The following is a 26,351-nucleotide window of genomic DNA, read 5'->3' as shown; positions in this document are numbered from 1 at the left end:
ACTTTGTCAAATTTCACACACTTAGTTCACCAAGAAAACAATATCAATTAACACATTTTATACAAATGCAGTATACCATGGATGGTGAAGGTGGGCTTACAATACTCGGGATATTGGCTGTTATAATCAGACCTTTAACGTATTATATAATGTATTGTGGGGAAGAAAAACTGCCCTAATTGTTATATCAGCTCTTCAGTATAATGTTAAATCAAAACAGAAAACAATCAAACAAAACAGATACACACATTTCACACAATAAAAAATGGCAAAGTCTAAAATACACATATTCTTTGAATTTGCCGTATTGAGCTCCCAGAATTTGTGTAAAAACTATGTAAACTTCTGTTTGACAGATTTTACATAAATTTTATGCACTTGCGTACTGTATGATAACTAACTTAGTCCTCTATGATTAAGCCGACGAGAAGACAACTAATAGTTAACAAAACTGCTACTTAATCATCATCAAATTCAAAGCATAATAATTAATGTATTTAAAACTAGTAAGATAAACACACATATTTTGGCAATAACACGAATCCTAAAATTACTGGCAAGAGAGTAGAACAATTCTTTGATCAATCATTGTAACGAAACATCCTGAATACCAAACCCAAAAACACCCAGGGAGACCATCCTGAATACCAAACCCAAAAACACCCAGGGAGACCACTAATATACTACCGAGCCATTGAAGTCTTGAGAAAACAGTATCAGAGAGGCTTGTAACCATGGAGACAAGAATTTGCAATCAGGTATAGGCTTATTTCAAGACGTAAGGCTAGGGAGTTGATAGTGCTAGAGAAATTCAGGGTCCTTTTTTTACATGTAGGGGTACATTGTTATGCATCACCTAATAGCAATTTACAAATTGTATTCTTAGTAAAGTGTAGGTGAAAAATAGGAAAGCAATTACCAAAGTTAAAATAAGTTCAACTGAAACTAAAAATCTTTTTTGGAAAATATAAAACAAATTTGTTACAATATTATTGTAGAGATATAGATGACTTAGAAATAAATGAGCTGTCAATTAAATACAAACATGTGTATGTATGAATATACGGCGACCTCCTCCAGAAGTTGTTTCCATGTTTTAATGACATTTTAACGGACAACAAGCGATCATAAACGAGCTATATAACAACAGTTAGTACTACAAGGACAGGTCAAGGTTAGTTATAACAAAACATAAAATGAAAGAACATAAAAAAATACCCCGGTGTGTACCCTCGTCAAATATTCTATAAATAGAATGCAAGATAAACACAATATAATAATGAGCACCATTCTTATCTTAAAATATTTATCTTAAAATAAAACTAACAGAGCTAGTTCAACAGCGATCCAAAGTGAGATATATGCTTTTTACTGTGTTACTTAAACAAAATTGCATTAGATTTGAGTACAGTCAAATCTGTATTAAGCGACCACTGAAGGGAAATCAAAATGTGATCTCTTAAAGGAGAGTTATATGAGGTAAATTCTAACTTAATTTGAAATTAAATAGATAAGACAGTTACATAAACTTCAATTTTTCTCAATATGAATCTCGATTTCACCTCTTTCACATATCATGACTTTGTAACAGTATTTGTCTTCACTGAAAGTATAGGTTTTAAGAGACTCTTTCACATACATGTAGCTAGGCTTAGAGAGGACTATCTGGACAGTATAGATAATGTCAGGGACACTTGATTTTAAGCATTTAGATTAGTAGTTGAATATGCTACTGTCAAATTGGAACAAACGTTATGCTTTCTTGTATAAACATTAAAAGGCGTTATGTCCCCTTTGTTAAACACAGAAACAAGTTATTTGATTTTAGTCTATACAATGAAAGAAGTTATGTCCCCTTCATTGAATACTCAAAGGAGTTATCTCTCGGAGTTATGTCCCCTTTGTTGAATACTGAAAGGAGTTATCTCTCCTTTGTCTAAACACTGAAGGGAGTTCTGTCCCCTTTTGTCTAAACACTCAAGAAAGTTATCATCCTTTGTCCAAACAGTAAAGGGGGTTATGTCACCTTTGAGACAAAAAAGGAATTATCTTCCCTTTGTCACTGAAGGGAGTTATGTCACCTTTGTCACTGACAGGAGTTGCCTCCCTTTGTCCCTGACAAGAGCTACCTCCCATTTGGCAATGAAGGGAGTTACCTCCCCTTTGCCACTGATAGGAGTTATGTTCCCTTTATCACAGAAGGGAGTTATGTCCCCTTTGTCTAAACGCTAAAGACATTTAATCCCTTTGTAAGAGGAGGACTATATTGTTGATTAATACGTTATGATATATGACATTCTAATATATAATTGCACACAAATATATATAAGCTACACAATGGAAATGAAACGTTTTTGAGATCATTTATAATGGAATATGTTTTCATTGTTTTTCAATACATTCGAGGTCTACAAGTAGGTGAGAAACAGGCTCTCTTTTACAGTCGGTATCAAACTAGATAGAAGTATAATCTTGATATAAATTTCGAGGATTGTGAAACTTATTAATAAGTGTAAAATGTGCAAAATGGTGGACTGTGGGGAATGAAGGATAGACTAATAAATAGGTAAATCTTAATTTGTTCAAACTGCTCCATTTTCTTAAACTACTTCAACCAGCAGTAAAGTTTTATATAAAAGTCTAAAAGCTTCTTCAAAACATGAAACCAAGCGTTTCAAAGGACAAATGGAATAAAATCTATGGTCCCTTATTCTTAACATATCAAACATTGATGGTATGTGTGGCTATATACAATGTGTTTGTGACATATGGAAACACATATGATATGAAGCATGTTTTCATATCACATGACATAAAACAGTTAAACTTTGTTAATAACACTTCAAAAATGATAAAAAAACCTCCAAACCTACAAACTACACGAAAGTTATACTTGGTAGTAAAAATAGTAACTCTAACCACACATTAAACCTTTCAGGGAAGGATTTCAAAAACTTGAAAAATGCATCTTAACAACTTTTAATAATAAAAAAATTATTAAAAATTATTCAGTCAGTAAAAGTCATTTTTATCCAGAACCACTTCATAATTTTACCCAAAACAAATCAATCACATATTAAACTCATACACCCCTGAAAACTCACAATGGACTGTTCTAGTATTTGATTTAGAAGAGCCTAAATGTGTCTTCAGGAGTGAGTGAGTTCAATCACATCTTATAACTGGTTTACCCCTGAAAATTCACAATGGACTGCTCTGGTCTTTGATTAAGTAGAGTCTAACTGTGTCCTCCAGGGTGAATGGGTTAACTTAACACAAAATATTCTATCCACACAGTAAACTGGAGCATGCACTAATTTCTTCAAAACATATCCTGCTAGCTTCTATGGAATAAAATTTCAAAACACACAATTATTGACTTATATTCAAATGTTAAATCACACACAACAACATAAAACAATACATAAACTCTCCTTTGTTAATCTTTTAATTAAAATGTTTTACTCTACTGCTAATATACTAATTGCTGAAAAAAACATAATTTGGAAGAAAAAACAAAAAAAACACAACTTTTGGATGAGAAACATGACCAACTAATTAAAAATATTTTTAACGTGGACATATAAACTAGGTTTGAAAATCGTTGTGATTATGAATGTGTTCCGTTAACAATGAGAACTAATGGCAAGTACTAAGAACTCTGTAATTCTGAGAGACCTTTCATTTATACAAAATCTAGACTATTATCATTGATAACAGACAACAGGAGATATGATCCAATTTTACACCATATTATAACCAAAGTAGAAATAAAACTGTTTACAAAAACAAGGGATACACATAGCGATGCCATTTCTCCAGTGTGATCCGATATATTAAAAAACAAATAACATGATCATAAAACAACAATTCATAGTAGTTATTACTCATATGTAACAATCTAGTTTTATGTGGATGGAGCATGATACAGTTTCAGATCGTAAAATGTTGTACAAAAAATGAAAAAATAAATAAATGCTAGTTTCTGATTTAGGCATTAATGGCTATATGCATATAAGAACCATGCCATGAGCAATGCAAAGTAAATATTTTTATTTAGCACATACATTGCCAATGTTTTATTATCAAGCTGCATTTGAAAATTTGTAAAAAAATCATTATGAGAGCTAAGTTCAGCATTTGAAAATCTAAACCTGTAAATGTTTTTACTAGTTCAGATGCTGAAAGTCGATCACTAAATATGTTCCTACCACATAAACAAAATTGTCACCTTTCACACTTATAGTTTACAACCCTTGTATTGAATCAAACATTCAGGATTATGTAAATCATACATAATCTTTGGAATATTTAAATTATTCCCTTTTTGTATATTACTGAATTATCTCTCTTGAAGGTATAGGTTTCAATTGTGACGACATTATTTTGTCAGGGAAAAAATGTCATTTCTGTAAGATAACGTTTAATAAAAACCACACATAGGAACCAGTAACTACAGGTAAGGGCAGATAACTCTGTAATATACAAATTCAGAATAACTAAATATAGCTTAGCTATAAGTAACTAAATGATAAAAATATTTACATATTAAACATCTTTAAATTATGTAAGAATTTGATTCTTTATAACTTACTTAAAAACAATATTCAAAATAAAGATCCTTTGGTATTCCTTTTGGAATTCATTGTTAAATATTGATATAAAGATTTTGAAACACATGATGTAAGAAAGTAAGAAAAAATAATGAAGCTATTGATTTCAAGCTCTTAAAGTCTAAAGAATGCATAATGCAAAGATAAATATCAAACCAAAAACGCAAATACTAAAATCTAATTTTAACATCTTTCTTTTAAAGCCTGATTATATAAATATTATTTTTGATGATAAATGTTATTTAAGCAGATTTCTATTAATGAGATCTATTTGACAGAATTCAATATTTGTACGACAATGCTCAAATCAGTGACAAAAATTTCAAAAGGGAAATTCCTGGAAACCAATAAAGGATGAACTAATAAACAGCATATAGAATCTTGACCTTGACAGCTTGTATCCAAATCACACACTCTAAAAGTGTGCAGAGTAATTAATCGTTTCGGATGACTAACTTCGGAGATTTTTATATCGGCATGTGAGCCTGTTGATAGAAATCAGGATCGTCTTCATCCTCAAAGTCGCTGTCTTCTTCTTCTTTGTCAAGCTGTGAAAGGAAACATTTGTTTATATTAAAAAAATAATATAATTATAGCAGTTATATGCTAATGAAAGCCAACAAAGTTTAATATAATTATAGTAGTTATATGCTAATGAATGCCAACTGCATGGACAATTTTAAAAGAGGAAACCAGCTAAGGAAAGGGAGATGTTTATACCACAAGCTTAATACAGGAACACCACTAAACCGAAGCAGGTATCTTGTTACATGGTATCAGGATTATTGCTACCAGGTTTCCTTGAAATCTCTTCGGTAAATAACAAGGGGCATAACTCTAAAGAAGGAGAGGGTATCACCTTCCTATATACATTATGTATATCTACACTGTATCAGGGTGAATGCCACCATACTTTATAAGACATGTAGGAGTTACTATATACTTACCACCTCTAGCTCTTTGGGGGTAAATACGTATCCGAGGAATTTAAGTCGTAGTGGAATGAGGAGAATGACGAACAGAGGGAAAGCGAGTGCGGCTGCCGTCATTTTTATGATAAGCAGGAGCAGAAGTAATATCACCTGTACTATTGTAAACAGGTGCATCTTCATTGTCTTCACCTGTACAATAATAAAATGTTAAAGATGAAGTTTACACTTTATTTATTTTAATCTCTCTCTGATTTTTATTTTTTATTCCTCATCTTTTTTTCTATTCATGACAATAATGAAATGTTAAAGATATTGTTTTATATTCTATTTATTCGGTCTTGCACAATAATGAAAAGTTAAAGATATATAGTTTTATATTCTATTTATTTCACTGTCTCTCTTTGTTTTTATTTTTCTGTTAACAAGTTTAACTTTTATAGAAAAAAATATATTCTACATGTATTTTAGAATTAAAAAACATTTATTTTTTTTTATTTAAAGACTAAATTCAAGACTTGTTTTATTTCTTAAAACAAAAACCAAAAAAATATAGAAATACAAAACTCAAAAAGAACTGTTTTATACATCAAATAACTTTAGATTCATAACAACAATTAAATTTAATCAAAAAAGAAATCCTGATTTTAACAGATAAGATAATTAATATCTTTATATATCACACACAAAGGGAGACTACTCACCCTTCTCACATAACTTGTCGAGGGATGATACTTGTTTGGAACAAAAAGTAATTTCATCCGCTTAAACATTTGTACACCACTTAAGGATGAGACTCCGAGATAGAGGAACACACCAAACAGCACAGAGATAGGAATGGCTTGTAGAAGGGGACCCCAGGTCAGGGAAACGCCTGTAAATACCAAACATAATTTTTTTGTGACAATTATTTCATGTGTAAGTAACTAGACGCCCAAGCGTAATGAATCTGTGCCATTTACCTAATTGACTGATTGCCGGACGGTATCCAACCATGCCTCATGCAAGCATATACACATGTACCTATTAAATGACAGAGCTAATGCCCAACAGTCAATTTAAAAGATTTAGTAAATGTAGGTCAAGGTCCTTACTATGATGAAACCTGATAGCACTTCACTTGAGTAATAGCAAATCCCTATCATTTGATAATGAGGTGTCTTTAAAACATGATAGACTAGTAAAATTGGCACCTTGAATATAGATAAAGGTCACTCATTTGAACAAATATCATAGCTTTCATAAAGTTAAAACAAAAGTCCTCTTATGGGTTATTCAGAAAATTTTGATAAAACATCAAAATAAAATTTAATTCTGTTCCAGGTAACACAAGTTTCTGTTTGAGTAACTGTAAACCAAATATTTTTCATGTACAATTTACTTAAGCAAATTTCTCGATCAAAGTAAATTCTTGAAAGTTTATCTCTGCAAATTTATATCTATATCAATTATATTGATTAGAATTTCCATTCACTTTCACTTTTATTAGTGTATACTTTCAAATACAAGTTCTCCAGAGGGAGAATATATATAAACATTAATAGTATAAATATCCCTTCTACAAATTTTCGGCCTCTTGACCATCTTTAGGTACATAGGAACACAAGAAAAGCTAGGTGAAATCCATCTTGAACGTTTTGATATGATGCCATAGCAACAAATCAAATAAAAAACATGACCAATGTTGTTATGTGTTAATGCTATGGCATCATATCAAAACGTTCAAGATGGCTTTCACCTAACTTTTCTTGTGTTTCTATGTACCTGAAGATGGCCAAGAGGCTAAAAATTTGTGGAAGGGATATTTATACTATGTAATTTCCATTCAATTTATAAATCAATGAAAATGAATCTCGCAAACTTGTTTTTGAAATGGAAATTGTGCAATTTAGTATCCGCGAAAGAAAGTTGGTTTTCAGTCTTATATACTAGCGAGTCCTTACCTATCATAGCATTCATGAGTATATTAGTTACTCTCTGCTCCTTTACTTCTACAAGCTTAGGCTTTTCACCCGGAGCGTGTGTCCGACTCATCACGCTCAACGCCGACGTGTGTGCAATGGTGCGTACCGTGGCAGCACACATCCACGGTAGACCGAACAGCGCACACACAAATGTCATCAGACCCATCAACACCTGATCCAGGTGGAAACCGGAACCTTTCCTCATCTTTAACTCCTTCTTGTTCAGGATCATTCTGTAATACAAAAAGTCATATAGAGGGATTAATGTCTTGTGTAGATAAAATCCCATTAATACGGTATGTTCCGTGATAAAACTGGGAAATATGTGCCCCAGAAATTCAAAGTGCTATTACATTAAATAAGTCAATGCAAATTTGTGACCTCCAGGCTACCTGAAACTTGTTTGGATGTTAAATCAGAATTGAAAGCACTCCCTTATTTGTTGTAATTTTGAAGCACACTGGGCGCTTATTGGGTCAAATACGATATATGCTTTAGTTCAACTGAGTCACTCATCATGATCTATATTTAGCAATACTTACTCTGTGATCTGAGTCTCCAGAAACAGTAAAATAAATATGAGGAATGCAGGAATGAAGGAAGCAAAGATGATATAGACTTGGATTGGTTTCTTCGTTCCCATCGGATGTACAAACCAGCCTCTCTTCTCAGGTGAGGTTGGCTCAAATTTATCCGAAATGGATAATTTCTGAAATTTAGAAAGGTCATAATCATGTTAACTAGATGACATAGGCTCATATTTCTCAGAGATGGATAGTTTCTGAGATTTAGAATTTTAAAAGCAAATTCAGAATAGTCACAGTGTGTACCAAACTGACCAAAATCTGGGGAACCAAATTCACATAGACAGGATGACAAATTGATTACAGTAAGGCTCCAAAATCAGGGAGCATCTGATCATTTTCAGGGCCACTTAATTTCGCATTTTCATGTGTAACGACTATTTCACAGTTAAATTTCGCAAGTTACAGTTTAAAAGCCGTTGTGTTGTATGAAATCATTTTTTTCATTGGGCTCAATTTTCAGGGGTTATGAAATTTTTCAATTCCGTGATTAAAGATTTGTGGAGTGGACCTTACATATTAAGTAATATTTCATTGGTAGCAGAGGATTAATTCAATTTAATTGTAAAACTGATACCAACAAACCAGTAAACACCGACTTACCTGAGTGTATATGTCTGGTATAGAGTAATCCAATAGCACCATCAGAATAATAGATATAACGATCCCGAAGTCACCCAGAGCTCGCCTCGCCTGTAAGAAAATAAAACAACAATATACATTTCTACCTAACAAACATAAAAACACAATCGCATGTTGTGTACAGTCGTCAAATCTCCACCTCTATTTGAGCCCTTCCCTTTGAATGGCCCTTCCAGGGGACTGTGTAATGATTTTACTAACAATTTAATTGAAATTTGACCATGCAGACAGGGCCGCAGTGGCTGAGTGATTAAGATGTCCAAACATATTATCTCCAGATCAGGGACACAAGTTCAAATCCCATTCAATCTTATTAAAATTAGACTTGTAATTCCACTCCACTACGATACTCTACGTTACACTCCAATACAAGATCTAACGATGCCCCGTTCAGGGTCAACTCAGCATGACCTCTGGCCTAGAATCGGAACATCTTGGGATGTATTATTATCAGTTTACACTTCCGATTGAATCAACCACACCGAAGATTCTGTAGGCGACACGCTGATTGGCTAACCATAGGGGTCACACTGAGGTGACCCTGAACGGGGCATCGTTAGATCTTGTATTGGAGCGTAACATAGAGTATCGTAGTGGATTGGATTTACAAGTCTAATTTTAATTAGATTGAAATCCCATTGTGACAGTTTTCTCTGGCTTCTCCTGATTCCCTCCACCATTTAAATCTGGCACATTCTTAAAGGACTCCGGTTGTTAATATGACGTTAAAATAATTAAATAAATTGACCATGCAATTAAGTTTTCTGCAAAATGTTAATGAGTTTGGATCTTTGGTTTTAGAAAAGAAGTTGAAAATATAAAATTGTTTACAGATGCCTAATGGACTATTGGATGGCAATGAACAAAAGGTAATTATATAAAATAGGTCAATTGATACTTTGCTTCAGGAAACCTAAAAATCCAATATGACGTCATTATTTTGTGAGCGTAATCCACAATGGTTTTTTTCCTGAAAAAGTATGACACAACAATCGATACCTATCCACATGGGCAGATAACTCTGTAATATTAAAATACAGAATACTGTACTTACACTTCTGCCTAAGAACTTGCTGTTCCTGAAGATCTTAAGGAAGTGTGCCACCAGGAAGGTGCCGATGGTCAGGATACTGGACAGGAGAGCTGTGTTTGGTTGTCGAGGAACTTTGTGTTTATGGTCATCCTCATCGTCGTAGTGATCTGTACTGTTTGGGTGGCTGTAGACGAGGTCAGAGGAAAAGTTGGTGTTGGAGGCGTTACTGTATAGGTACAGTGAAGAGTTGTACAACACGGAATCGTTATCAGCTTTACATCCAAAGTCCTTACAGTACTCTTCTAACGGCACCATCGGGTGATAGTGAAATGTCTGGAAGATAAAGCAGGTAATATTTCTGTTTCAAACGGAATTCTTACCAAACGTTTTTTTCACCAAAAAAAACCCAACTACATTTAATACCCCAGACATGTTGTACATCTGAAGGCTGCCAAGATTGGGGCCTTGCGGTCAGCCTTCAAAAATATATATTACTTAAATCACCAGTGACAGTTTTTATACCAACCATGTAACATTTTGTAAAATTGTTTTTGATTGTTTTAATCTAAACATATGACTGTTTCATGACCTTGCGGCCAGAAGCAATTATTACCAAACAAACTATGATATAAATTAATTTACATTGACTTAAAATATTGTGTAGATTTGCATCATTATGATCAGCTGGTCAGTCATGTCTTAAAATATAAATTTATATGAAACGTAACATTTTGTACAGTAACCTGATATTGATTGGCTTTGTCTAAACTTAATTATGTATCGTGACCTTAGAGCGAGAAGGAATTATTAGCATACAAAATATGACATCAATTTACATTGATTTAAAATATGAAGTAAGTTTGCATCACCAGGTGTATTCGCCAATACAGACACATGAAATATGGAATAATTTTGCTCCACTGGTCAAGGTCACGGTCAATGTCAAGGTCAATGTGACTCATCGCTGTTTGCCTCACTTAAGTTGAAATTTATACAGCTGACTTACCTTATCAAGCTTTTTAATGACCTCAAAGATGAAAATGAGAGAGATGAGAATGGCAAAGATTTCCTCTGTAAACCGCGTGATATATCGGACAAGGAAACTGCTCTCTGCCGCTACAACAATGGCGGAGATCATCATTACCCAGAATCCAATCCACACACGCATCGTTAGGAACTCGATGGAATTACTTTTACAGAACTGGAATAAAACAAAACATCTCTTTTCAATATAGGCAAAGAAAATAATATTACTGGGGATAATTCAACAATCAAAAAGTTATATAAATATTTTATCAACATCTCTTTTTCAGACTATTAAAGAACATAAAAATAATCAAGTATGAAAATGTTTATCATGGAAGACTTGACATTGAATTCCTTTGACACTGTGTTTGTCAGCAAAATTGTCTAGAATTGAAACTGCTCAAAAACTAAATCTAGATCAGTGAAGCCCTACAATAGTACCAAACTTGTATAAGGGTTGCTCTAAGACTAGAACTGGACCAGTAGCTCTTACGATTGTACTAACCTTGTTTATGGATTGCTCAAAGACTAGAACTGGACCAGTAGCTCCTACGATTGTACTAACCTTGTATAAGGATTGCTCAAAGACAAGAACTGGACCAGTAGCTCCTACAATTGTACCAACCTTGTATAAGGATTGCTCAAAGACTAGAACTGGACCAGCAGCCCCTACAATTGTACTAACCTTGTTTATGGATTGCTCAAAGACTAGAACTGGACCAGTAGCTCCTACGATTGTACTAACCTTGTATAAGGAGTGCTCAAAGACAAGAACTGGACCAGTAGCTCCTACAATTGTACCAACCTTGTATAAGGATTGTTCAAAGACAAGAACTGGACCAGCAGCCCCTACAATTGTACTAACCTTGTATAAGGGTTGCTCAAAGACATGAACTTGACCAATAGCACCTACAATTGTACTAATAAACTTGTATAAGGATTGCTCAAAGACTAGAACTGGACCAGTAGCTCCTACAATTGTATTAACCTTGTATAAGGATTGCTCAAAGACTAGAACTGGACCAGTAGCCCCTACGATTGTACTAACCTTGTATAAGGAGTGCTCAAAGACAAGAACTGGACCAGTAGCTCCTACAATTGTACTAACCTTGTATAAGGATTGCTCAAAGACAAGAACTGGACCAGTAGCTCCTACAATTGTACTAACCTTGTATAAGGATTGCTCAAAGACAAGAACTGGACCAGTAGCTCCTACAATTGTACTAACCTTGTATAAGATTGCTCAAGATATGACATAGCCCAATTGTACTAACCTTGTATAAGGAGTGCTCAAAGACAAGAACTGGACCAGTAGCTCCTACAATTGTACTAACCTTGTATAAGGATTGCTCAAAGACTAGAACTGGACCAGTAGCTCCTACAATTGTACTAACCTTGTATAAGGATTGCTCAAAGACTAGAACTGGACCAGTAGCTCCTACAATTGTACTAACCTTGTATAAGGATTGCTCAAAGACTAGAACTGGACCAGTAGCCCCTACGATTGTACTTACCTTGTATAAGGATTGCTCAAAGACTAGAACTGGACCAGTAGCTCCTACAATCATGAGGGGCTGTCCAGCAAACAATCCAAACACAATCCCGCTGAGGGATGTACTGATGACCGTCTCTGTTACTCCCATATAACCTCCAGTCTTCTCCTCTGTCAAAAACACAAAATATTACATTAATAATAAAATCTTACATGAATCTTTTAAAGATGCTCCACTGCCGACAAATGGTATTTTTTCACTATCAAAATTAGGAGCAGTATTCAAGTAATGAATATCATTTATGCTCTGTCGGCGGTGGAGCATCTTTAAGTGGATAGGGATTTCTATAAATCCGAGATTTTGGCAAGTCAACACAAGGCTTGTTAAAATGTCAAAAAGTTACAGAAGCATTGAGATTTTATTGTGCTGTCATCAAGCTTTGCCAAAGCATAAGTCATTATTTGATCCTTTCAGGAAATACAGTAAAATACGGTTATAACAAACTACTTAAGACCAAGGAAATGAGCATTTTTCACTAAACATGTATTCCGTCTTTGCATATTACAGAGTTAGCTCAATTGCCCATAGGTACCAATTGTGATGTCATTATTTGGTGGGCTCAATTCACATAAATTTCTCTACGATAAGTATGATGTTACTCTCGCAAACATAAATAACACAAGAAATACATACAAGGGCAGATAACTCTGAAATATACAGGACAGGAAATGAAAATTACTATGTTATAACCATGAATGTGTTGTAACTGTGTTCGTTATAAATTGTTTTACTGTATACACCTCTATGGACAATGCACTGGTGACAAACACACATTGCCACTTACCCAGTAGACCACCAAACGCAATACAGGGGGCGAAGCAGGCAAAGAAGATGAACACGAAAGCTGCTACACACTGGCCATTAAGGGCGTCTGTAAAATCACTGATATACCACGGATATCGTCGCTTCATGTCGTTGATGAGGCCGCCAAATATACAACCTGTCCTCTTTAGGGGGTCGGAGGGGATCTTCTCTTCCTCTTTCTTCTTTATCAGGGCTGCAAGGCAGAGGATATGTCTAATGATGATAAAGTATCCACTGTAAACCACTTTGTATTCGAGCAAACATTATTTTATGTCTTATTTTCAACATATTCACAATTAATATGTTTATATAATTATTTATGAAGTATTAATTTGTATAAACTATGAGCTCTCTGGAGAAATTACCCTATGCAATTAAGCGGAATCTTCTGTACATGAAAATGTGTATCTTGTAAAATTAATAAATTTAAAGTGGATAATCTGGTAACTAATTTACCAAAAAGATAGCTTATCTACAAATCATTTATTAAGTATGTATTGTATAAATTAACTTCATCATCATATAGGCTGGCTATGTCCTCTAAAAATCTATATCCATTTGTCAATAAATTGGCTGTGAGTAAATCAGATCAAAGACATATTAATCAAGAACTATTGATATATTTTATTCTGTAATAAAAGTTAAAGCAGACCTTTCTTCTCATCCTCTTTCTGTTTTTTCCGTTTCCGTAGCCTCGCCCTCCGTTTGTTCATTTCCGCAATAGGGAGAAGTGTTTTCTGGTCCCAATCACCAGGTGGCAGCACAATAGACTCGTCCAGAAACTGATTGATGGCGTGAAGGATTTCACCACGGGACTCGGCTCGGTATGCTACGTCATGGAAATCCTTGAAAACGACAAATCAATCTTTTATAAGTTTAATATCCAATACATGAGTAAAAATGCTTTCAACTGTTAATGTAACATTCCTCTTAATATCACGTTTTTGTCTGACAAATGGTATTTAGAGGATTCTACTGTACAACATGTTACAATTTACCTGACCAGCCAAATATGCTTGTCCTGAAGACATGTATTTTAGACAAGTTACACTAATTTTTTTTAGGAAATAATAAGTGATTAGCTTTTAATGTACTGCTATAAAAACAGGGTATACCTTGTTGAGAATTAAGAATAGTTCTTAGATAAAAAAACCCAGGATGTACTTGCCTGGTTGGACATCAGTGTAGAGATGGATCGTCCTACTTCATGGTAGTCCATCGTCGTTTTCTCAGGACCCAGCAGTATAAACAAGAACCGAACAGGAAGTGGTACTTCTGTGAGGTTCTCCAAGATCTGTCCCTCAGCTAATCTTACGAATGCCATTGTAGGCGTATCCAAGTAGTCGACTGTCCCGACCAGTACTGTGATTGCCTCGGCACCTTTCGGGATACGACGAGTGATGTCGCGGATATTTTTCTGGTTTGTTTCCGGTGTGGTAATACCAATGTGAACGCCATCTGTTTGCTATTCAATTAGAATTTTCATTATTATGTATTTCATAACAATTCTTTTAAATTTCAACTTTATTCTATTAGATTATATATAGCTGCTTTTAAATGAACACTATATATTACTGGTTCAAAAGAGTTTCTGAAGAAAACAGTAATTCATCTTGTTAATGATTATCAACATCAAGATAGTGAATTTATAGGTAATATCACATGTTAAAGTAATATCTTTGACATGAAATATTATCATGACCTTTGAACCATTACATGTGTAACCTAGCTTTAACCTTTAACCTTTTATGTTCTATGTACAATGCTACTATGACCTTTGATCCATCATGTACAAATCTATGACCGTTGACCTATCATGATAATGTGAATTTAACCTTTGACCTACCATATGCATATTATTGTCTACATCGACTTTGACAAATTGCAGGTCCTTGGCCTCTATTTTCCCGCCTTTCCCATTGGCCTTATCTGATTTGGCGTCTTTCCGCTCCAGCATCGGGATGGAGGTGGAGGAAGCCGACTTCCCAAAACTCGCAGAGGAAAAGGACTTCATCAAGGACAATTTGTTACCCTGATGTCTGAGGAAAGGAACAACAAAACACGGTCAGATTGGCAAAACACAGTCAATCTATTACATATTGTCAATTAGATTTTCCAGAAAATATAACAAAGTTTCATCAATCAACTCATTCCCCCCTTAAGACACATTCTAAATCAAAGACAAGACAAGGCAATTAGGAAATTTCAGTTAATCAATATAATTTTGTTGATTAAAAGTACAACACAGTATCATTTGTCAGAGCAAAACACAGTCAAATTATGACATATTCTCAATTAGCTAGAAAATGTATCAAATTAAGTATTATTTTTCTCCAAACTGTACACATTAATGTATACGAAATGTATAAAATAACTGATTTTTAGTCCATTATAAATCCTAACAACAAGTTTCTAAGCAAGCAGTCAAGGTTTAATACCATTGATTTGATTTTATCATTATTTTTTTATCTATTTTGAACATAAAATTATCTAGACAATGGTGAATCTATAATAAGGCCATTTGTTGTTATTCCTACAAAGTGTCCTATGCGTGAAAAATTTTAATTGTGACGTCATTATATACTTATTAGGTAGTTGATTAGTTTCAAAGTTACTGTCAGCAGTGATATTATTCCATTCTTATAGATAAATAACCATACATTGACTAAAATTAATTTGCTTCTGATAAATCATGACATTTTAACCAAACTTAATTACTAATTTTTAACATATCTGACATTTTAAGAACTTTGAAAAGAACCAACAACATATATCCTTGACTGTGTTTCCTCTTTACCGTTATGTACTAGTTAAGTATTTGATATCTCATGCTGCTCAATGTAAAGTGAATATTAGAGTGATTAGTAAACATTGTTTGTAATCATATAAAGAAAAAAATACATAAGAATGTCCTTTTTGAAGAAAAATACAAGGTATATGAATAAAAAAGGAAAATGACACAAAACCTACCATATTGGACCGAAATAACCACCACCATCCCTATGAATGCCCTTTTTGGAGCCCTTAATATCACTCTCCTTGAATTAAATGTAGACTTGCAAATATAATAACTGTAGGTTTCTTTATATGATTTCTTCTGCAAATTGATTTATGGCTTACTTTATGCAATAATTTTAAGAAAGACTAGTCCAAATTCGGTCCCATTAAGTGCTCCCCTATTCCTTTTTTTAAGCGCCTTGGCTTCTTTGGTCAGATACGGTAACAGCTATATATAGAATATATATAGCTCCTTATTGATGGAGTGAAAGTACTGAAAAGATCTGTGTCATTTTATTTTCTTATTCATATATTTATAAAATATAGTAGCAAAACAGAGAAAATGAAAATAAAAAATAAAAATAGTTATAAAACTAAAAACTGCAAATAAAAAGAACTAAAATGCAGTCTTACACCAGAAATTTTTCAGTAAACAGCATGTCATGGAGATAAAATATTCTCTTTATTGAAAACTACAATTTACTCCTTTTCTGCACCCGCCAGGAAAATGTGTCAGAATAGCACAGATAGTGATTATCTCCCCTTATCATATCCATATAGTTATACAGGAAGAGTTTAGATAGATATGGATTCCCTTCTGGCCCCTCCCAACCTTATATTGGGACTCTAAGATGACATAGATTATTTTCCATCCTTATAGAATTACCTTCGTCTTAACATTATTTTATTTTCATTTATATATTATAAGCTGTTTATCACAGTGTCACACCTTAATATTCACCATATATAAATTTTAGACATGTGGCAAAACTAATGCTACAGAAAAACTGTTAAACTGGCACAACCATCACATGATGTTACTAATAATAAGTTAAGTATCCTAAACAGCCAGAACTATATACATATTGGTCTAGTGGTATCAAAATAGCCTTTTTATCATTATCATGAATGTTAATCTACTCATATGTAAATACAGCTTCCATATCAACTTAAATTACTGAGACTTTAGAAGAAAAAAATCAAATGAATGCAGTTAATCATTCTCCATGCATGCTTCAAACAAGTTCAGATTTTAAACAACAAGTGTAAGTGAAAAATTTTATCAAAATTTCAACTTGAGAACAAAAACTAGGAATCAAGCTAAAATGAAATGTTCTGTGTTGTATTTAAGGAAGATATACCGGTAACAGCTTGTCCAGAGTCCAAATCACGTCATAAATGCATTGTTTATAAAAATCAACAAAACAAATTTAACTATTATTATCAACAAAACAAATTTAACTATTATTAATTAGTGGTTAATGATTAATAATTAGAACCCTGTTTATCTATATTAAGCAATATAAGATCTTTATTATACAATATTGCATCTGTTTTTTTTCCCCATATTTTCCTTTATTCTTCAATATAAATGTATTATTTGTAAAAAGAGCAGGTCCCATTTTTACAAACATTCATTTACTATTTAGATTCTTAAAGGGACAATTCAGTCTAAGAGAACATTAAAATTTGTACATATATTGGAAGATAGAAATTAGATCAGTCGGTTTTACTGTGATATGCCAGAAAAGCCATAGCGGTGAAATGCGTGTGAAATGTTCAAACTCGCTCGTTGTCCGCCATTACACATTATGTTCAAACATCTTGTATGCCGAACCCTGTCCCGTGCTCGTAGAGTATTATGCTGCTTTTGTCTAGAACTGCTCAAATCGCTCCGACAGTAGTGTGTTTACCGTATTAGGTGAATTATCTTGCCTAAAAAAATCATTTTATTAACTCCACAGTGGTTATCTAGTTTATTTGTTTAACCTGCGTGACTTTGGCTCGGATATGGGTACAGCGTACATATTCTACCTACTTAATCGTATTGATCTACAATTTGTAATTACAATGGTATCAATTAAAATATCAAAGAATGACGTGGTATCTGTCTATATTTTATGTTATATGTTTCATAAGAAATGTAAAACAATACATTTATGCCATATTTTGCTTCTTGGTTATGTAAAAGAATAAGTTTGAGTGAATTATCCCTTTAAGCTTAAAATTTACCACATGAAAGCATTACTACTGAAGTTGATAAAAAGTTGTTTAACTTTTTAATATTTTTTCATTAACTTCTATAATGCTTTCCTTTGGAAAATTTTAAGGCATTCTTTCAAGGTAAAGAAAGTTTGTGGAACTGGGGCTAGAAAAAGACTATAAACTTCTGACTAGCTGCAAAAAGAGAAGAAATCATCCTGGGTCAATTATATATAACGAGATATTTTCAGATGAAATGTTAATGAGAAGGTATGTATTGAACAGTATAATGGAATATGTCAAGCATTAAAGCAGGAATTGATGGATAAGACTGTATTCGAAGACGAATCTGGATTGATGGTAAATGAAGTGAGATTATATAGAAATGAATGGAAGGGAGGTAACTGTAGAAATGAATTGAAGGGAGATAACTGCAGAAATTAATTTGACCAAAGTTAAGTTCTGCAGGGTATACATCTGTATTTTAGGAAAGATTAATTGTTTTTACAGAACAGAATTAATTTGAATTAATTTGGCAACGTAAATAAGCCTTAAAGTTGAAGTAATCAATTAATGATATATGGTAGATGCAACATGGGAGATAACTCATCATAAGTCAAGAGGAATAACTCAATTAGTAAGGTAGATTATTGAAATGAATTGAAATTACCAGACTAAGCAGAACAGATATCAAATTTGGAAAGGAACACAATTAAATGTCATATATATTTATAAATAGAAAATTAATCAAAAGTCAAAGATAATAAATCAATTAAAAGAGAAGACAACTGTAGATTGAATGAAGATGGATTCCAGAGGATTCAATATTGAATCAGATACTAAAGAAAGTAGACATGAAAAGCAACATTTAATCAGCAGGCTATGCTTTAGCCCTAGGCTTCAATACAATGTCTACAACAACTATTGTCACTTACATCTAATCTACAAAAACACACAACGTTTTAATAATTACTAAAATTGTGTTACTTCAATTTTCTTGGTACGCTAGCTTGCTTTCTCAATAAAAAGAACAGCTTTTTTCTTTTGTAGTAGCTGATGGCTATTTCTGTAAACAACATCATAACTATGGTACCCAGACTAACACTGAATTGGTTATTGACATCTGCTATTTTCTTCACTATCCCCCAAGGTACCACATGACCTTGGATTACAATGATTGCTACCTTTCATCCAGATTGTTTCCAAGGTAACAATACAAATATTAATTAACCATTACCAAAGGAGTGTAGGGTCCAAATGTGCATTTGCAGCCACAGTTACCACAAGTGGCTAGTCCTATTACCTTATAGGCCATGGTAACCCAGGTTGGTGATCCCCAAAGTGAATTATTTCTGCTGGTGAACCATATAGCGCCTTGCAACCTTGATTAACGGTAGTTAACTATGCTTGGAGATCCTCAAAATCTCCTTGTTACCATAGCAACAATGGATTGCGACTTCTGAGTTACCTCATAATGCGTGTCAAGTTTGGAACTTAGTTTAGGCTTTAGACAAATTTTCCGTTGACATACAAAAAATGCACATGTAGTTTGATTTGATTCTACTACAGTAGTCCTTTGTTACCATGGTAACTATATATAGTTACATACTCTGTCAAGGTTACAGAAATCAGGCACCACATGAATTTGATGGTGAGATGTGTCATGCAGATGGATCCAGGAGATATAGTTTTACTGATCAAACATGCCCTGTATACAATTATCTCCCTTTTGTCCTCTTGTAACTTATACATATATTTCTTATTATATGAAATCAAACTTAAATTGATCAATCCCTGGATCCATCATATAAAAAAAAATGAAAAAATGGTAAAAATGAATACATAATATTTCAAATCTAATCTGCACTACATCTATTGCATCAAACAAATGTTAATGTTGGCAGGGGTTAGGAAGGAAAACTATAGCAAAAAGCAAAACAAAGAAATAAGGCCATTACATTCACACATAACGGAGAACATCTTGAATTCTGAATGATTATTATGAACAGAAAAACGTGCAAATTATAAAAGAATTTTTGTAATAAAAGAATGTGATTCGTGAGTATAATCCAAATAAAAAAAATGATGTGAGAAAATTGAAATTCACAAAAAGTCCATTTTCTTCATAATTTAGCTGCTGAAATTTGTTGTATCTGTTCAAAATTCAAGGTAATTTTCTTCGTAAATTTCTTCCAAAATGGAAGAGATTTTAGTAAACATGGCAACATAAACGCCAACCTGCTTTTATCGTCCAATCCCATTGCTCTAAGATTCATATATGACATATTCCGACGTATTAGTGTTTTCAATCCCTCGCCAACATGTCTGAAATCAATGTAGGGGTTCAAAGTTCAAAGTTCATTTCTTGAAGCCAACAACTTGGTTAATTTTTAGTCAAATGTCTTACATGTTGTTCAATGACTGGTCAAACCAATGTTTTTGATGAAATACAATATGAAGAAGTAACTAAAGCACAGAAGAGAATACTTTTCAACAATGATATTTAATGCCTAACAGTAGCAAAATATAATTTTACCTGTGATTTCAAATTGCATAACTTAATTACTCTTTTTTGTGGGATATTTTTGTAATTCTATAACATAAACGCCAAAACAAATTCTTTTCCAAATGCTGCATGAATTTTGTACAGTGCCTGTGACAAAGTAAATCAAATATTAAAAATATGACCAGTATTCAAATTGCCGACGTATTTTGACACAGGTTGAGGGATTATTGTTTGTTATTGAGTGAAAAATAAGAACGGTTGTCAATTCAGGATGATGGACATAGAAAGTGAATTCCAGGTATTGAAAAGTGAATAAGGATTTTTCTTTTCTTAAAGAAATAAAAGTGAATAAAGAAATTAACAATGGGATATAGATCATACACACAGTATCATGTAAAATTTAGAAGTATATGATATTAAATTAAATATCAATGATAATCTAAACATCAGTCTTATCTAAGTGAAAAAAAAAATATATATATAAACATTCAATAGTATAAATATCCCTTCCACAAATTTTCGGCCTCTTGACCATCTTCAGGTACATAGAAACACAAGAAAAGCTAGGTGAAATCCATCTTGAACATTTTGATATGATGCCATAGCATTAACACATAACAACATTGGTCATGTTTTTAATATTTGATTTGTTGCTATGGCATCATATCAAAAAGTTCAAGATGGATTTTGCCTAACTTTTCTTGTGTTCCTATGTACCTGAAGATGGCCAAAAGGCCGAAAATTTGTGGAAGGGATATTAATACTATTTAATGTTTATATATATTCTCCCTCTGAAGAACTAGTATTTGAATGTATATATATATCAGTCTTTAAAATTACAACCTAGAGAATGACATAGAAATGTGGCAATTATTTTATCATTTTCATTTCTAAATTGCTGGAAAAAAATCTTCTGGACATTTCTGAATTCATTTCCCCATTCCTACAGGACACTAAGCACTCTATGATTGTATTGTAGATCTCTAAAACAGACAGGTCATATTGGTCACATTATTTTCTCAGAAACAGGATTATATGAATAATAAAACCATATGAATCTTGTACATCATAAATAATCTTGGGTCTAATAAGGCATGAAGCTTGCTTTAACTCATTCAACCTGAAGACACATTTAGACTCTTCTAAATCAAAGACTAGACCAGTCCATTATGAAATTCTGGGGTGAATGAGTTAATTAATCTATGGAACGATACAATTATATATACATTGTCTGGGATATTGTTGTGTATCATATAGTCATACTTCAGTTAGATTTCAAAACAGTTCAAATAAAATTTATTTAAATCATACGATAAGAAAATTGTAATTTAAAATCAATTTGAAAAGAACCCTCAGACATTTTTTAATAGAATGTTTTAAACACCAAATGAAGAAAGTCAAATTAATTTCTTAAATTTCTTTTTTTTCCCAAATTTTGTACCAAATTTTTGTTTAAATCAAATGTAGTTTTATTTTAATTAGACAATATAAAACTGAATTGTGCATTGCATTATGATAGAAAAGAAAGAATATTATTTAGAAAGTTACTGGACTGGTTTTAATAATGATAACAAATTAAAATGAATTTTGTAACTTGTAAATTTTAAATATGGAGTTGATTGATATGATACAAACAAAACGGCTATCTACTGATCTATTTATAGATCCAATCTATTTATACCTTTACTAAAATCCTGATTAAATAATCCTAAAAATGTCTGTGCACTTAATTGGTTTGATATTGTGACGTGTCGGAGTGCATTGTAAGTGCTTTGTAAAACTGTATCAGATGACCAGTACCTAAATATGTAGTTGTGGATCATCACACCATCACACGATTATAGGGACAAATATTATTCACGAATCAAACTCAATATGATGCTTATTAATAATGATAATTAAACACTTCATTAAAACTCTGTCACACGATTATAGTTACAAACACACTTCAATATTCACAAATCAAACTGCATATTATACCAACTAATAGAGATAAACAAAGACTCACACTCCTTATGATATGTATAAGTGGATGCTAATTAAAGACTCAAACTGAATATGATATAAATTGATAACAATAACCAAAGACTCAAATGAATTCACATTTAATAGAATGATAATGAAAGACTCAATTACAGCATTTCACATACAGGCGTGAGCTTCACACAATAAGCCTGACAGCTAGAAAATCTACCAGGTTGTGGTTGTCAATCAACAGTCGTAAAAAATACTGGCAAAAAATGACACGTCTAAGTATAATATGGCAGCTTCAAATCAGAGGCAATAAAGGCAACTTAAGTAATTAATATCAGCTCATATAATTATCAAAAAGGAGGGAGACAAAAGGAAGCATTTCTACGTCAGCACTGAGTGACTGCCCCTACATCTCTCTCAAAGGTTAGTAAATAAATCGGGTTAAGAAGGCATAGAGACGTACCTGTGTTTAAGGAGAAGAGTGCGGAGTACATTCCCCTTGTTCTCGGGACGCAGTTGATCGTGTACGATCATCGTGTCAATGACACTGTTTACAATTGTTGGTAAATCTGACGCGTCCAGGTCGAGTAGTAAACAACCTAGAAAATAAATCATAAGATAACATGGCTTTTGTTAATAATTGAATATTGCACGTGATAAATACTGCAGGTGTTTTTTTTTTATCCCCAATACTTCTTATAGTTTGTTTGATATACCACCATATAGAAGTTGATTATCAACATTCTTGAGGCTATACTTATTCTCTAGATTACCCAGAAAACTCCTAACATTCTCTAAACCTTGTCCGAGTTCAAATGTAGCCAATTATATAGAGTATAGAATTCCCTGAAAAACTCCTATCATTCTCTAAACCTTGTCCAAGCTCAAATAAGGCCAATTATATGGAATATAGAATACCAAGAAAAACACCTACCTTTCTCTAAGCCTCGTCTGAGCTCCAATAGGCTGTGAAACGAGAGTGAGGCTACGTGAGGTTTGCCCCATCTTTCGGCTCCTTCTTCTACATCCTCCTCAAATTTGATCCACCTAGCTTTCTCTCTCCACTCAAAATCGTTATTTTCTCCCAGGTATAACTCGTCAAGTTCCACAAACACCTTTGTCAGACAAATTTTATTAATTTTAACATACATTATTGCTGATTGCTAGTTACCGTGGTTACACAATTGACAGTATGAGGATTCTCTCCCATGTAAAATCGTCAAGCTCATCATAAACCGGTGTCAGAGAAAGTTTATGAATTGTACCATGCATTATTTTCTTCCAGATACAACTCGTCAAGTTCCACAAAAAAGACAATTTATTAATTGTAACATGTATTATTCTCTCCTAGTAACAACAATTAAGCTCCACAAAAACCTGTGTCACAGAAAATCTAATATTAATTTTAACATGCATTATTTTATCCCAGGTAGGACATCAAGCTTCACAATAACCTGTGTCAGAGAGAATTTATTAATTCTAAAATGCATTATTCTCTTCCAGGTTCTATTCATCAAGCTTAACAAAAACCTGTATCAGGGAGAATTTATTAATTTTAACATGCATGTCTAAAATTGGTATAAATATTCATATTTTTCATAATGATACTTCATTAATCATAAACATTAAGCACTTCAAGATGTCTCCTTTTCAAAGACAACATTATGAAAACTGAAATCAAGGTGTATTACATAACGTAATGTTGTGTGAATACATTATCCTGTTTTGTAGAGGAATGATTCACTTTTAAATTACTATGGTGACAGTTCAGACTATTTGATATAGGCTTTATGCAATATTAGAAAACTTTAAAGACAAAATTGTGTGTATAATTCGTAGTTAATTTTACTGGTGAAACACATGATAACATGTAAGGTATAGCACCTCGTGTGGGCTGTGGTCAATCTTCTTTTTCTTCAGGATTGGTTTCTTTTTGCCTCGGTCAGACTTCCCGATGTGCACTATTGAGGCCACAGCGTTGTGTTTGGCTATTTTGTGACGCCGAATCCCTCGCACGTTCTCAAAACGATGGCCTAGCAAATATAACACATGGATTATTATTATTTCATCTAAACTGATATTAGGTGATGTGTGTAAGATGGCCCCAATGCCTCATGAGAAATTAGATCTGAGGCGACATAGAGGATATAAACTGATATTAGGTGATGTGTGTAAGATGGCCCCAATGCCTCATGAGAAATTAGATCTGAGGCGACATAGAGGATATAAACTGATATTAGGTGATGTGTGTAAGATGGCCTCGATGCCTCATGAGAAATTAGATCTGAGGCGACATAGAGGATATAAACTGATATTAGGTGATGTGTGTAAGATGGCCTCAATGCCTCATGAGAAATTAGACCTGAGGCGACATAGAGGATATAAACTGATATTAGGTGATGTGTGTAAGATGGCCTCAATGCCTCATGAGAAATTAGATCTGAGGCGACATAGAGGATATAAACTGATATTAGGTGATGTGTGTAAGATGGCCTCAATGCCTCATGAGAAATTAGATCTGAGGCGACATAGAGGATATAAACTGATATTAGGTGATGTGTGTAAGATGGCCTCAATGCCTCATGAGAAATTAGGATCTGAGGCGACATAGAGGATATAAACTGATATTAGGTGATGTGTGTAAGATGGCCTCAATGCCTCATGAGAAATTGGATCTGAGGCGACATAGAGGATATAAACTGATATTAGGTGATGTGTGTAAGATGGCCTCAATGCCTCATGAGAAATTGGATCTGAGGCGACATAGAGGATATAAACTGATATTAGGTGATGTGTGTAAGATGGCCTCAATGCCTCATGAGAAATTGGATCTGAGGCGACATAGAGGATATAAACTGATATTAGGTGATGTGTGTAAGATGGCCTCAATAAACTGATATTAGGTGATGTGTGTAAGATGGCCTCAATGCCTCATGAGAAATTGGATCTGAGGCGACATAGAGGATATAAACTGATATTAGGTGATGTGTGTAAGATGGCCTCAATGCCTCATGAGAAATTAGATCTGAGGCGACATAGAGGATATAAACTGATATTAGACATAGAGGATATAAACTGATGTAAAAGGATGGATACATGTGTGTAATATTGTAAGTCAGTTCTGTTATCTATACCATGTATTTATATCACCATACTGATGGATTTCTCAAAAATTTAGATTGTTATTGCAGTAATGATGAAAACACACACTTTTTCTATTAGGGAGTTTCTTAAATCTGCACTTTAATTTGCCCTTAGTGATCAGCAATGTAAAATCAGTATTATTACAAAATGATCATTCAACATTTGATAGTATTATGAAATCAGTGACATTGTAAAGTGATTATCCACATTTGATAGTATTATGAAATCAGTAACATTGTAAAGTGATTATCCACATTTGATAGTATTATGAAATCAGTAACATTGTAAAGTGATTATCCACATTTGATAGTATTATGAAATCAGTAACATTGTAAAGTGATTATCCACATTTGATAGTATTATGAAATCAGTAACATTGTAAAGTGATTATCCACATTTGATAGTATTATGAAATCAGTAACATTGTAAAGTGATTATCCACATTTGATAGTATTATGAAATCAGTAACATTGTAAAGTGATTATCCACATTTGATAGTATTATGAAATCAGTAACATTGTAAAGTGATTATCCACATTTGATAGTATTATGAAATCAGTATTATTGTAAGATGATAATCCACATTTGATAGTATTATG

At 33.2% G+C, this 26,351-nt stretch overlaps 1 protein-coding gene across 6 annotated transcripts in view; it reads right to left on the bottom strand.

Annotated features, from left to right (window-relative positions):
- Positions 1–642: 642 nt before the first annotated feature.
- LOC138311169 (band 3 anion transport protein-like) overlaps positions 643–26,351 on the bottom strand; it is a 68,140-nt gene continuing 42,431 nt past the window's right edge. For 5 of the 6 annotated variants that reach the window (XM_069252641.1, XM_069252645.1, XM_069252643.1 and 2 more), the window contains 17 exons: positions 24,493–24,641; positions 23,543–23,723; positions 23,072–23,207; positions 20,367–20,453; positions 14,995–15,187; positions 14,317–14,613; positions 13,801–13,993; positions 13,129–13,341; positions 12,306–12,454; positions 10,772–10,966; positions 9,787–10,098; positions 8,694–8,783; positions 8,049–8,215; positions 7,486–7,739; positions 6,247–6,416; positions 5,561–5,734; positions 643–5,161 (listed from right to left, as the gene is read on the bottom strand). In XM_069252641.1, coding sequence (XP_069108742.1) covers positions 5,081–5,161; positions 5,561–5,734; positions 6,247–6,416; positions 7,486–7,739; positions 8,049–8,215; positions 8,694–8,783; positions 9,787–10,098; positions 10,772–10,966; positions 12,306–12,454; positions 13,129–13,341; positions 13,801–13,993; positions 14,317–14,613; positions 14,995–15,187; positions 20,367–20,453; positions 23,072–23,207; positions 23,543–23,723; positions 24,493–24,641 — 3,041 coding nt within the window. In that variant the 3' untranslated portion in view covers positions 643–5,080. The remainder of the gene's footprint in view (positions 5,162–5,560; positions 5,735–6,246; positions 6,417–7,485; positions 7,740–8,048; positions 8,216–8,693; positions 8,784–9,786; positions 10,099–10,771; positions 10,967–12,305; positions 12,455–13,128; positions 13,342–13,800; positions 13,994–14,316; positions 14,614–14,994; positions 15,188–20,366; positions 20,454–23,071; positions 23,208–23,542; positions 23,724–24,492; positions 24,642–26,351) is intronic. The other variant, XM_069252646.1, reaches the window with a different exon arrangement.

The sequence above is a fragment of the Argopecten irradians genome, chromosome 16, assembly GCF_041381155.1.
Source record: "Argopecten irradians isolate NY chromosome 16, Ai_NY, whole genome shotgun sequence".
NCBI classification, from domain to species: Eukaryota; Metazoa; Mollusca; class Bivalvia; order Pectinida; family Pectinidae; genus Argopecten; species Argopecten irradians.
Note: the sequence above shows the minus strand (reverse complement) of the source record. Positions and strands in the feature narration are given on the sequence as shown.